Raw genomic sequence first — 15443 nt, 5'->3', positions numbered from 1 at the left:
AACAAGCAATTTGAATATCTGGAAAATGCTGCCCAGGTAGAGGAAGAGCAAGTACATGGGCCACTTTCCATCTGTTTATATGCATGCAAGCCTTTATGATCATTCTTTGGAACAAATATGTACTTGACAGTAATATATGAGGCATGTTGCTAAGAACAAGACAGATACTATCCTCACCTTCACAAGGATGCACAGTCTATCAGGGGAATCAAAAATTTCACAAACAACTCAAATAATTACTCAAACATAATTCAATGCTGGGGAGAAAAAAAAATAGGCACTGGAAAAACACATAAAGGGTTGGCTTAATTTACACTGAACAGGACAGGAAAGCCCTCCCTGAGCAAACATTGACTTGATATCTAAAGGATAAGTAGCAAGATCAGAAGGAAATAAAATTCCAGATAGAAGAAAATTTTTAGTATTTGAAAAACTAAAATAAAGTGAGCATGGCTTACATATAATAAGAGAGTGAATGAGATAAGCCGGAGGGTGGATGGGGAAATAATCCAGCAGGTCAGCATGCAGAATAGCATCTTGACATCTATCACTTCCACCATCCTTTGAAGACAAAAAGTCACCTATAACCAAAAACTGCACACCTACTTTTATTTTGCCATAATCCATAACGACTGTGATCAGCTTATAATGTGTTTCTTCTAGATATGCTTCATCTTCACATGGCCTTGGTTACAGTGCCTGGATTTCTGCTCAACTCTCAAATGGTAAGCACTATTTTGCATTTTCTACATGAGTTTCACAAAGAAAAGCTGTATCTTTGATTTAAAAAAAAAAAAACCCTAAGTCAATATTTCATGGTCACATTAATGACTGTGCGATTTAATAGCTTTGTAGATTTTTTAGATCAAAAGTTATCATAGTTTGCCATGAATACCCAAAAAATAGCCCTGATACATTTTTGGGGGGGATAGTTTTATTTATATATTATATAATAATATGTAATAATAATAAATAACATATATATTAGGCTAGATGTAAGAAATAAAAATGAAAGGCAATATTAACTATTTCAGACATCTTCTTTCTCAAAGCCAGGACATTTCACCTACCTTCCCCACTCTCAGCTGATGACTTACTCCCTAGATCACAGAGAAAACAAAAAAACAAATCCTAAGTCCTCCCACTACATCTATTAATCTATCTGCATCTGTATCCACATGCTTTGCCTTTCCTCCTGTTCCTCTGGATAAACTATTGATCCTCCCAGCCAGGGTCTACTTCCATACCACTAGTGCCATTGTTCCTACCCATTCTCATTCCAGCACAGACTTTTCCTCCATACTTAATCCCTCCATCATGTCAATATGCTGTTATATCATCCATCTTAAAAGAATAATGAAACCCTTCTTTTTTATTTCAGATTACTATCAGGATACACACAATTAGGTTATGTTGTTTGCATTTGTCAGGTAAAGTCCACAGTGTAATTGAGCCCTCACACCAGGAGGTGTGCCCTACATTGTACCTTCTAAGTGAGAGCTTACCAGACCTCTCCTCCTTCCTCCTTCTTGAATTTGTGTTTTTCTCTCATGTAGGCCTATAGTTGTTCATCAACTAGTTTCACATTATTACTAATCTATGACTGTTTTCTACTACCCCTTCCATTTCTCTGCTCAATATATAAGTTCCTCAAGAAACTGGCCTTTCTATTCTCTCTTAAATAAGTTCCAATCAGATGGATTAAAGATGGCAGCCAAGTAACAGTTTCCCTGCAACTGGGCACGGTGAGTCTAGGGAGATAAGACTCCAGACATCTCTGGCTGGTGGGATCTGCCTATAATCATCCCTTTAAGGATACAGGGAGCCAGCAAGGGACTTCTGGACCCCAAGAGGAGGACAAAAACAGTGGGAAACTGGCAAGTGGTTGCATGTGTTTGATAGACCTAATCACGCCAGCAACTGTAAGTACAAGAAGCAGTGAGACTGCAAACTGGAAAGGTCTTAACTGTGAACTGTTTCAATGTTTTGGACTTGGCACTCAGTTGAACTGCCTTGGGGAGAGCTTGAGCAGGAGTGCAGAGAACTTTGGGCATTGTCTGGGGCCCCAGACAGAGCCACTGAGCTGGGCTACAGGGAGCCATTGTGTGAGAGAACTGCCCTGGCAAGCTCCGCCTTCAGGGTCCCAGAGCAAGGATCAGGTGGGACCTAGTAACCTATCAACTGAGCAGCCTAAAGGCGGGGACTGAGCTGCCTTACACCCTTAACCATTAGGGGCAGAGTGAGATGGTTCTGGCACACTGGAGGCTCAGACTGTTGCCCTGCGTAGAGGGCCGTGGTGTCACAGCTCACAGCAACCTCAAATTCCTGGGCTTGGCGCTGCCCGGAACTCAATAAGATCTGTGCCGCAACCCCACACCAACTGGGCCTCCGCATGCCCTGAACAGAAACTGCGGGAGACGTGCAACCCTGTGTCCTCCATCCTGTGTCCTCCCAGCCTCCACACGGAACTGCTGGTCTGGCCAGCAGGGTAGCCGTGAGCCGTGAGCCCTCTGGAGCCCTCCCTGCCTCTACACAGAGCCCTTCTCCTGGCCAGAGACTGCTGGAGCCTTGGGCTATCTGTGCCAAAGTCACTGGGGGCCAGGCACTCCAAGAACCATGCACACCACCTCCAGCCCTGTTACTGGATCCAGGTGTGTCACATGCCGGAGCTGCTTCCACAACCAGAACTCCCTAGCTGGAGCAGCCCCAGATGAACTACACAGGGTCACTCCCTACGAAGATCAAGCAACAATAGAGTGATCCCGCTGGGGTCTAATCTTGGAAAGACACCTCCACAACTCTGAGGACGGCCAGAGGCAATGGTGAAAAACAACCATGAGGCGACATCAACAAAAAAACTCTGGCAATATGAATAATCAGAGTAGATCAACTCCCCCAAGGATCAATGGGGCAGACACAGCACAAGATCCCATCCACAAACAAATAGCTAGATGTCAGAAATCGAATTCAGAATCTGAATAGCAAATAAGATTGAATTAGAACTCCAACCAGTAACCCAAAAGATATCTCAAGAATTCAACAAATTCAACGACCAAATGACCAAAGATTTTGACACACTGAGACAGAAGTTGCATCTCTCAAAGATCTGAGAAACACAGTAGAATCCCTAAGTAACAGAATGGAGCAAGCAGAAGAAAGGATTTCTGACACTGAACACAAAGTTTTCGAATGCTCCCAAACTCTCAAAGAGGATGAGAAATGGGGGCGGCGCCTGTGGCTCAGCGGGTAGGGCACTGGCCCCATATGCCAAGGGTGGCGGGTTCAAGCCCAGCCCCAACCAAACTGCAACAAAAAAATAGCCAAGCATTGTGGCACGTGCTGTAGTCACAGCTACTTGGGAGGCTGAGTCAAGAGAATCGCCTAAGCCCAAGGATTTGGAGGTTGCTGTGAGCTGTGTGATGCCAGGGCACTCTACTGAGGGCGATAAGGTGAGACTCTGTCTCTACAAAAAAAAAAAAAAGAAAGAGGATGAGAAATGGAGGGCAAAAACAGATCACTCTCTCAGAGAGCTCTTGGATAATTTGAAGAAAAACAATATTCGTTGTATAGGGATCCCCGAAAGTGATGAAGTGGCTTAACAAGGCACAGAGTCTCCTCTCGATGAAATTATGAAGGAGAACTTTCCAGACATGCCAAGAGATTCTGAAATTCAGATAGCAGACAGTTTGAGAACTCCAACATGACTAAACCCAAATAAGACATCCCCCATACACATCATAATCAATTTCACTGAAGTTAATATGAAGAAGAAAATTCTGAAAGCTGCCAGACAAAAGAAAACCATTACCTACAAGGGGAAGAATATTAGACTAACTGCAGATCTCTCTGCTGAAAACTTTCAAGCTAGAAGAGGATGGTCATCAACGTTTAATCTCCTAAAACAGAATAACTTTCAACCCAGGATCCTGTACCCAGCTAAACTGAGTTTCATTTATGATGGAGAAATTAAATACATCAATGACATTCACATGTTGAAGAAATTTGCCATAACTAAAACCAGCTCTCCAGGATATTCTCAGACCTATCTTCCATAAAGACCAGCGTAACCATCCACCACAAAAGTAAACTCACCCAGAAAATTTTGATCAAATTCCAACTTCCACAGTCACAAAAGGATTAAAAATGTCCAATGGATTCTCTTTTGGCACCCTTTGTATATATATCTCCCTTCATTCCCAGGTATTCTGATGTCTAGAATCTAGGCATTTGTATTTTTCCTTTTTTTTTTTTTTTTTTTTTTTTTTGGTGGATTTTGGCCGGGGCTGGGTTTGAAACCACCACCTATGACATATGAGACCGGCGCACTACTAGTTGAGCCACAGGCGCTGCCCATCCACTGGACTCTTGAAAGGCTTATCAATATTCTCAATTAATCTGAATGGTTAACTGTACTCTAAAGAGGCACAGGTTGGCTGAGTGGATACAAAAACTCAAGCCAGATATCTGCTGCATACAAGAATCACATCTTACATTAAAAGACAAATATAGACTCAAGGTGAAGGGATGGTCATCTATATTCCAGGTAAATGGAAAGCAGAAAAAGCCAGGAGTTGCAATCCTCTTCGCAGATGCAATAGGCTTTAAACCAATCAAAATAATTAAGGATAAGGATGGACACTTCATATTTTTTAAAGGTAATAATATCATGAGATCTCTATTATTAATATTTATGCACCCAACCAAAACGCACTTCAATTTATAAGAGAAACTCTAACAGACATGAGCAACTCAATTTCCTCCACTTCCATAGTAGTTGGAGATTTTAACACCCGTTTAGCAGTGGATAGATCCTCCAAAAAGAAGCTAAGCAAAGAAATTTTAGATTTAAACTCAACCATTCAACATCTGCACTTAACAGACATCTACAGAACATTTCATGCAAAAAAAACTGAATACACATTCTTTTCATCAGCCCACGGAACATACTCCAAAATTGACAACATCCTAGGCCACAAATCTAACCTCAGCAAATTTAGAAAATAGAAATTATTACTTGCATCTTGTCAGACCATCATGAAATAAAAGTTGAACTCAATAACAACAGGAACCTGCATATCCATACAAAAACATGGAAGCTAAACAAACTTATGCTGAAGGATAGATGGGTTATAGACGAGATCAAGAAGGAAATCACCAAATTTTTGGAACAAAACAACAATCAAGACATGAATTACCAGAACCTCTGGGATACTGCAAAGGCAGTTCAAAGAGGGAAATTTATACAACTGCAAACCTTCCTCAAGAAAATGTAAAGAGAGGAAGTTAATAAATTAATGGGAAATCTCAAGCAACTGGAGAAGAAAGAACACTCCAACCCCAAACCCAGCAGAAGAAAAGAAATAACCAAAATCAGAGCAGAACTAAATGAAATGGAAAACAAGGGAATTATACAACAGATCAATAAATCCAAAAGCTGTTTTTTGAAAAGATCATTAAAGAGATAAACCTTGGGCAACCTAAACAGGAAAAAAAGAGTAAAATCTCTAATTTCATCAATCAGAAATGGTAACGATAAAATAACAACAGACCCCTCAGAAATTCCAAAAATCCTTAACAAATACTACAAGAAACTCTACTCTCAGAAATATGAAAATCTGAAAGAAATCAACCAATACCTGGAAGTACACCACCAAGCAAGACTTAGCCAGAACGAAGTAGAAATGTTGAACAGGCCTATATCAAGTTATGAAATAGCATCAACTATACAAAATCTCCCTAAAAAGAAAAGCCCAGGACCAGATGGCTTTACATCAGAATTCCACCAAACCTTTAAAGAAGATCTAGTACCTACATTACTAAACCTCTTCCAAAATATAGAAAAATAAGGAATATTACCCAACACATTCTATGAAGCAAACATCACCTTGATCCCCAAACCAGGGAAAGACCCAACAAGACAAGAAAATTATAGACCAATATCACTAATGAATATATATGCTAAAATACTCAATAAGATTCTAACAAACAGAATCCAACAACACATCAAAAAAATTATACACCATGACCAAGTCGGATTTATCCCAGGGTCTCAAGGCTGGTTCAATATACGTAAATCTATAAATGTAATTCAACACATAAACTAAAAAATAAGTACCATATGATTCTTTCAATTGATGCAGAAAAAGCTTTTGATAATATCCAGCATCCCTTCATAATCAGAACACTTAAGAAAATTGGTATAGAAGGGACATTTCTTAAACTAATAGAGGCCATCTACAGCAAACCCGCAGCCAATATCGTATTGAATGGAGTTAAATTGAAATCATTTCCACTTAGATCAGGAACCAGGCAAGGTTGCCCATTGTCTCCATTGCTCTTGAACATTGTCATGGAAGTTTTAGCCATTGCAATTAAGGAAGAAAAGGCGATCAAGGGTATCCACATAGGGTCAGAAGAGATCAAACTTTCACTCTTTGCAGATGATATGATCGTATATCTGGAAAATACTAGGGATTCTACTACAAAACTTTTAGAAGTGATCAAGGAATACAGCAATGTCTCAGGCTACAAAATCAACACCCATAAATCTGTAGCCTTTATATATACCAACAATAACCAAGCTGAAAAAAACAGTCAAAAACTCTATTCCTTTCACAGTAGTGCCAAAGAAGATGAAATATTTGGGAGTATACCTAACAAAGGATGTGAAAGATCTCTACAAAGAGAACTATGAAACCTTAAGAAAAGAAATAGCTGAAGATGTTAACAGAGGGAAAAACATACCATGCTCATGGCTGGGAAGAATCAACATTGTTAAAATGTCCATACTACCCATAGCAATATATAATTTTAATGCAATTCCTATTAAAGCTCCATTGTCATATTTTAAAGGTCTTGAAAAAATAATACTTCGTTTTATATGGAATCAGAAAAAAAACTTGAATAGCCAAAACATTACTCAGCAATAAAAACAAAGCAGAAGGAATCACGCTACCAGACCTAAGACTGTACTGTAAATCAACAGTGATCAAAACAGCATGATACTGGCACAAAAGCAGAGAAGTAGATGTCTAGAACAGAATACAAAACCAAGATACGAATCCAGCTATTTACCATTATTTGATCTTTGACAAGCCAATTAAAAACATTCAGTGGAGAAAAGATTCCCTATTTAACAAATGGTGCTGGATAAACTGGCTGGCAACCTATAGAAGATTGAAACTGGACAGACCCACACCTTTCACCATTAACTAAGGTAGATTCTCACTGGATAAAAGATTTAAACTTAAGACATCAAACTATAAAAATACTTGAAGAAAATGCAGGGAAAACTCTTGAAGGAATCGGCCTGGGTGAATATTTTATGAGGAGGACTCCCCAGGCAATGAAGCAGTACCAAAAATACACTACTGGGACCTGATCCAACTAAAAAGCTTCTGCACAGCCAAGAACATAGTAAGTAAAGCAATCAGGCAGCCCTCAGAATGGGAGAAAATATTTGCAGGTTATACCTCTGATAAAGGTCTAATAACCAGAATCCACAGAGAACTCAAGCATATTAGCAAGAAAAGAACATGTGATCCCATCTCAGGGTGGGAAAGGGACTTGAAGAGAAACTTCTCTAAAGAAGACACACAATCTACAAACACATGAAAAAAAGCTCATCATCCTTAATCATCAGAGAAATGCAAATCAAAACTACTTTGAGATATCACCTAACCCCAGTAAGAGTAGCCCACATAACAAAATCCCAAAACCAGAAATGTTGGCGTGGATGTGGAGGAAAGGGCACGCTTCCACACTGCTGGTGGGAATGCCCACTAATACGTTCCTTCTGGAAGGATGTTTGGAGAATACTTAGAGACCTAAAAATAGACCTGCCCTTCGATCCTATAATTCCTTTACTAGGTTTATACCCAGAAGATCAAAAGTCACAATATAACAAAGACATCTGTACCAGAATGTTTATTGCAGCCCAATTCATAATTGCTAAGTCATGGAAGAAGCCCAAGTGTCCATCGACCCACGAATGGACTAGCAAATTGTGGTACATGTATACCATGGAATACTATGCAGCCTTAAAGAAAGATGGAGACTTTACCTCTTTCATGTTTACATGGATGGAGCTAGAACATATTCTTCTTAGCAAAGTATCTCAGGAGTGGAAGAAAAATTATCCAATGTACTCAGCTCTACTATGAAGCTAAATTATGACTTTCACATGAAGGCTATAACCCAACTATAGCACAAGACTATGGGGAAAGGGCCAAGGAAGGGGCCGGCCCCATATACTGAGGGTGGCGGGTTCAAACCCAGCCCCGGCCAAACTGCAACAAAAAAATAGCCGGGCATTGTGGCGGGTGCCTGTAGTCCCAGCTACTCGGGAGGCTGAGGCAGAAGAATCGCCTAAGCCCAGGAGTTGGAGGTTGCTGTGAGCTGTGTGACGCCACGGCACTCTACCGAGGGCAATAAAGTGAAACTGTGTACAAAAAAAAAAAAAAAATAGTACACTCTCAGCTATTATCCAAGAGTTAACTGGTAAGGGTGGCCCACTGTGTCAGACTGTTTACTTAAACAATATGTGGTATATGCTTAAACCCTACTTTCCTTCTAAGGAACTAGATTTTTGCATGTACTAGGCAGAGGATGTCCATACAATATACCCAACATGTTAGGCACTTAATCTCTAATGGGCTTCCTTAGGCAGAAACATCACATACATGAACTAAAATAAACCCAAAGACCCACCCCCAGCTGACTGGTTGGATCACTTCTTGACCAAGGGGACCTCAGAAAAACCCTATATCTGCATTACTGGCCATGAGAAGGGAGGTCAGACATGCCTTCCCATGCCCCTCTTCTCTTTTTAAGAGTTAATTTATATAACAGTAAGATACAAAATCATTAACAAATCTAAAGCTATTATAATCTAAAATGAGGCAAAATTAAACATAATCAGCAGATCAGCTTACTTAACAGATCACTTGAGTCTGAGTATATGAGTGTATCACTTGAGTCTATGTCCTATATAATAATGTATGTCCAGTAGCTTATCTCTGATTAACAGATTTCCTTATCTTAAAACATTCCAAGCCTTTAGACAAAGCTTCATTTTTTTAACCAATTAAAAATAAAAAAAGTCTTTAACACCACCTATAACCTGTAATCCCCCATGTAGAGGAATGGACACCATGCTTGCAAAGGACAGTTACTGATTCTTATCATATTGAAAGGAAATTCTGAGAATAGGACAGTCTCCAGGCAAGCCTAGAGACATTTTGTGACTTAGGGGCAATCCCCCAAGTAACTCAGTGTTCCAGAATGAGATAAGATCGGTCACTCACTAGTAAGCATGTGTTAAACACTGATGCTTGGTACTTGTTCATGAGGCTTATGGGGAGAGAATACATGAGGAGAGAACATGTGAGGAAAGAGCATGTGGCAATCCTTACACATGCAGCCCTTATTTGTAATTACCTTAACTCTCCACACCTGTTGCGTATAACCTTAATAAACCGCTGTTGAGGAGGGGGCTCAGGGCTACCCTGCACTTAAGGTTAGCCTGCCTCCTGCAAGCTTGTACTCCTAATCTGTGTCACGCCTGGTTTCTTCTTGCAGCAACCGAGACCAGGGCCATAGGGGTCACAACACTCCCATTTCAAGATGGGCTGCCATTTGGGGCCAAATCAATGTAGGCCTTCAATGTATTGATTTATGATTTTTCATGTAATTCTATCTCCCTGAAATGTGTTAAACCAAACTGTAGCCCAACTACAGGGAGATCATTTGGTCAAGCTTTCTTGGGTTTGATCACACACATCTCACTCAGAATAAACCTCTTTAACTTACTTTAGAGAGATCAGGTTCCATTCTGTTGACACATACATGTTGCTGCATTCTCATTGCTGGGAGGTGGGCAGGAGGATGTGTTTTTTGTGACTCTTCAGGGGAGGGAGAGAACATATGGAAGCCTGCAAATGGATTCCTCAAGACCCTGCCTCTGTCTTTCTCTTCTCAACCAGTTGCATATCCTTAATACATCATTGTAATAAATCTTACTCTTGACTCAGTTATATGCTAAGTATGATGAGTTCTAAAATTCTCCAAGTGTAAAAGTGACTTGGAAAACTACTGACATAACAGCAACTTATTTTAAAAGCCAGGATTCTTACCTGCTGGTATGCTTCATAGATCACATCAAATAGAAAAGCCTGTGGCATTTCACTTGCTCTATGTCTGGCACGTTCTAGTGAGTGGTCTAAGTACCCGTCAGCAGATGGACTGATGATGGTAGATACAAGAGGTCGAATTGCTCCTGATGCCTAAACAACAAAAAAGAAACAAGTAATGTTTATTCTACCTACTAAGTATTTTAAAGTGAAACTCTGAATTCTGCATCTCACTTTGAAAATAGATCTTACTCATACCTCATACCTTCAACAAGATACCTCAAAACAATCTAAGCAAGTATTTGGTTCACAATTCAAATTATATCGGGTAAAAAAAAAAAAAAAGGCAATTTCATAGTATTACAGTTCTATATATTAAGAAGTAAAAAATATTTTTCATTATAGGCTCAAAATCTTCATCACAGACTACTGAGGTCAAGACTAAAAAAGGATGATAATATACAACTGGGTAGTCCCTAAAGATGGAAGGCAAGAAGGAAAAGACTATTGTAAAATAATTGAAATGGATTTCAAATTAACATTTACTGAGTACGCCTTTGTAGTATTTACACATCAGATAATTTAGGCATCAAACAACTTCCCCAAGACCCTCAAAATTAGACTCAGTAGCCCTAAATTTATATCTTGCTCTAATTCATACAAAATCCAGTTTCCTTCAAACATGCCCTCCATGAAATGTTTCCCCAGGCAAAATATCTATTGATTTCAACTGCTGTGATGAAAACTGTCTCATATTAATACATATGTCTAAAATTTGTTTTAAAATATAACTTGGATGACCACAGATCTTTCAGCTGAAACTTTACAAGCCAGATGGTCATTGGCCTTTAACTTTCTTAAAACAATTTTCAACCCAGGATCCTATATCTGTCTACAATAAGTTTCATTTGTGATGGAGAAATCAAGTATTTTACAAATGCAAATGTTGAAGATTTGCCATAACTAGACAGCTCTACAGGAAGTACTTAGACCCATTCTTCAGAATGACCAGCCTGACAGTCCATCATCAAAGTAAATGCACCCAGAAATTAAAGAACAAAGCCTACCTCCCACAATGATGCAAGGGATGAAAATAAGCTCTGGACTTCTGATAAATGAGATAATCAAAACTCCACTGTACCTATCAATTCTCTCAATAAATGTGGATGCCTTGAATTCTCCTCTAAAGAGGCAAAGGCTGGCTGACAGAATACAAAAGCTCAGAATACAAATACAAAAGCTGACAGATACAAAAACATACCTTATCTCAAAGGATAAAACAAGTCTCGAGGTGAACGGATGGAAAACAATTATCAGACAAATGTAAATCAGAAAAAAGCACAGACTTCAATCTTATTTGCACATATAATTAGATTTAAACCAAAAAAAATAAAAGAATGGATACTGTGTACTGGTCAAGGAAAGCATACAACAGGAAGAGATTTCAATATTTAACATTTATGCACCCAAGCGAAATGCTCCTTGATTTATGAAACAAACCCTAAATGATCTGAACAATATGATATCTTACTGCACTATAATGGTTGAAGATTTTAACACCCCTTTGAGAATACTGGACAGATCCTCCAAGTAGAAATTAAACAAAGAAACAATGAATTTAAACACAACCACAGAACAAATGTACTTGACATATACAGAACGTTTCATCCTAACAAAACTGATTAAAAATTCTTCTCATCAGCCCATGGATCATCCTCCAAAATTGATCAAATCTTAAGACACAAATCTAACCTCAACAAATTCAAAAGAATAGAAATCATTCCTTATATCTTCTTGAACCATCACAGAATAAAAGTTAAACTCAGTAACAGCAGAAATCTTCATACCCAATTAAAGTTATGGAAACTAAATAAACTTATGCTGAAAAACAGCTGGGTCAAAGATGACATTAAGAAGGAAATCATTATATTTCTTGAACAAAACTATAATGAAGCCACAAACTATCAAAACTAGTGGGGTACTGCAAAAACAGTCCTCAGAGACAAATTTATAGTATTCGATGCCTTCATCAAGAAAACAAAAAGAGAGCCCAGGAGTTGGAGGTTGCTGTGAGCTGTGATGCCATGGCACTCTACCCAGGGTGTAGCTTGAGGCTCTGTCTCAAAAAAAAATAAAAGAAAAGAAAAAGAAAGTTGTTTCATTACATCAACAATGTAATGTACCTTCTCAAGCAACTGGAAAAGGAAGAAAAATCTAACCCAAAACCCAGCAGATGAAAAGAAATAATCAAAATTAGAGCAGAACTAAATGAAACTGAAAACACAAGAATCTTTTGGAAGATAGGTGAAACAAAATGTTGGTTCTTTGAAAAGATTAATAAAAATCTTTTGATTAATAAAAAAGATTGATAAACCCTTGCTCAGACTAACCAGAAACAGAAAAGATCTCTAATAACACCAGTCAGAAACAATAAAGGGGAAATAACAAAGGATACCATAGAAATACAAAATATACTCAATGATTACTACAAAAAACTCTATTCTCAGAAATATGAAAATGTAGAAGAAATGGACCAATACCTAGAAGAATGCCACCTTCCCAAACTCAACCAGACAGAATTAGAAATTTTGAATAGACCTATGTCAAACAGGAAATTTGCAATTATACAAAAGCAGAAACACCCTGGACCAGATGGATTCACACCAGAATTCTACCAAACCTTCAAAGAGAAGCTAGTACATATATTGCACAACCTATTCCAAAATATATAGAGAAGGAAGGAATCCTCCCCAACACATTCTACAAAGCAAATATAACCCTAATTCCAAAAACAGGAAAGGATCCAACAAAAAAAGAAAACAATAGGCCATTATCATTAATGAATATCGATGTAAAAATATTCAGTAAGATCCCAGCAAACAGAATACAGCAACACATTAAAAAAGTTATACATAATCAAGTAGATTTTATCCCAGTAATGCAAAGTTGGTTCAAAATACATTAATCTATAAAAGTAATTCACCACATAAACAAAGATCATATGATTCTTGCAATTGATTCAGAAAAGGATTTAGACAATATCCAGCATCCTTTCTTGATAAGACCACTTAAGAAAATAAGTTTAGGTGGGACATTTCTCAAACTGATAGAGGCCATCCACAATAAATCCACAGCCAATATCATATTGAATAGAGTAAAACTAAAAACATTCCCACTCAGATCTGGAACTACAAAAGGATGCCCACTATCACCACTGCTATTCAACATAGTGCTAGAAGTCCTAGCCCCTGCAATCAGGCAAGAGGAAGAGATCAAGGGTATACAAATGGTAACAGAGGAGGTCTAACACTCACTCTTTGCAGATGACATAATCTTATGCCTAGAAAACCCAAAGGACTCAACTACAAAACTCTTAGAAGTGATCAAGGAATACGGTAGTGTCTCAGGATACCAAATCAATGCCCACAAATCAGTACCCTTCATATATGCCAATAACAGTAAAATCAAAGATTCAAAACCTTTTACAGTAGCTCCAAAGAGGATGAAAGACCTGGGAATATATCTAGCAAAGAATGTGAAAGATTTCTATAAAGAGAACTATGAAACTCTGAGAAAAGAAATCACAGATGTTAACAAATGGAAGAATATACCATACTCATGGCTGGAAGAATCAAAATTGTTAAAATGTCCATACTATTCAAAGCAATCTGCAGATTTAATGTGATCCCCATCAAAGCAACAACATCATATTTGGAATAACTTGGAAAAAAGAGTACTTCGTTTCATATGGAACCGAAAAAAAAAAAAAAACAAATAGCCAATACCAATTTTAGAAATGAAAACAAATCTAGAGGCATCACATTACCAGACTTCAGGTTATACTATAAGTTGACAGTGATCAAAACAGCATGTAGTGGCACTAAAATCAAGATATAGATGTATGGAATAGAACAGAGAATCTAGAGATAAACCCAGCCACATATGAAAAGAGTCTAGAAGATGAACCCAGCCATCTAAACTTTGATAAACCAAACAAAAGCATGCACTAGAGAAAAGAATCCCTATTTAATAAATGGTGCTGGTTACTCACATGCAGAAGACTGAAACTGGACATGCACTTCTCGCTATTAACAAAAATAGACTCCAGCTCAATAAAAGGTTGAAATTTAAGACACAAAACAATACAAAATTCTAGAAGAGAGTATGGATAAAAAGCTTGACAAAATTCACCTGGAAAAAGACTTTATGAAGAAGATCCTCCCCCACCCCCAGCAACTGCAGCAACACCAAAACTAAATAAATGGGACCTGGTCAAGCTAAAAAGCTTCTCCACAACTAAAGCAAACAGGTAGCCTTTAGAATGGGAGAAGATATTTACATGTTACAAATCTGATAAAGGGCAGATAACGAGAATCTATGGAGAACTCAGCCAATTCTCTCAGAACAACCCAATTCTCTCAGGCAAGAGGCTTGAACAGAAACTGCAGACAGATGAATGACCAACAAACACATGAAAAAAATGCTCATCATCTTTAAGCATCAGAGAAATGCAAATCAAAACCACTATGAGATACTACCTAATTCCAGTGAGATTAGCCCACATCACAAAGTCTCAAATCTGCCGATACTGGTGTGGATGTGGAAAGAAGGGAACACTTCTACAATGCTGGTGGGATTGCAAACTAATACAACCTTTATGGAAAGAAGTATGGAGAATTCTTAAAGATCAATGTTTCATTTGATCTTGCAATTCCATTACTAGGTACCTACTAAGAAAAAAAGAAGTCATTTTACCACACAGACATTTCTACCAGAATTTTATTGCAGCTCAGTTCACTATTGTTAAGTTGTGGAACCAACCCAAATAAATGCCCAATCAACTCATGAGTGGATTAACAAACTATGGCATATGTATACCATGGAGTACTATTCATCCATAAGAAAATATGGAGACTTTACATCTTTATGTTTGCTTGGAGTTGAAACACATTCTTCTTAGTAAAATATCTTAAGAATGTAAAAAAAAAAAAATCCAATGTACTCAATACTAATATAAAACCAATATCTAAACAACTACATGCCCACACGAATGACTAACTAGGACTAGACTAGAGGAGAAAATGGAAGAGGGAGGGTGACTGGTGAGGGGAGACCAATTGGTAGGAGGAGAGAGGGCAATTGGCAGGAACTCACCTAAGGTGCACCATGTGAGGGTATTCAGCACAAGCCCTGGGTTGAAAGGCTCCACTACAACTTGAATTTTACCTTAGAATAGAAAAATGTAACCTAAAAATTTGTACCCTCATATTAACTTGAAATTTAAAAAAGTAAAATATTTCCTCAAAAAAGTAA

General features: G+C 38.2%; 1 protein-coding gene across 8 annotated transcripts in view; it reads right to left on the bottom strand.

Moving 5' to 3' along the window:
• Positions 1-15443, bottom strand: part of CRPPA (CDP-L-ribitol pyrophosphorylase A) — a 387693-nt gene that overhangs the window by 333994 nt on the left and 38256 nt on the right. For all 8 annotated transcript variants that reach the window (XM_053553590.1, XM_053553594.1, XM_053553595.1 and 5 more), the window contains exon 3: positions 10134-10283. In XM_053553590.1, coding sequence (XP_053409565.1) covers positions 10134-10283 — 150 coding nt within the window. The remainder of the gene's footprint in view (positions 1-10133; positions 10284-15443) is intronic.

The sequence above is a fragment of the Nycticebus coucang genome, chromosome 11 (assembly GCF_027406575.1).
Source record: "Nycticebus coucang isolate mNycCou1 chromosome 11, mNycCou1.pri, whole genome shotgun sequence".
NCBI lineage: Eukaryota > Metazoa > Chordata > Mammalia > Primates > Lorisidae > Nycticebus > Nycticebus coucang.
Note: the sequence above shows the minus strand (reverse complement) of the source record. Positions and strands in the feature narration are given on the sequence as shown.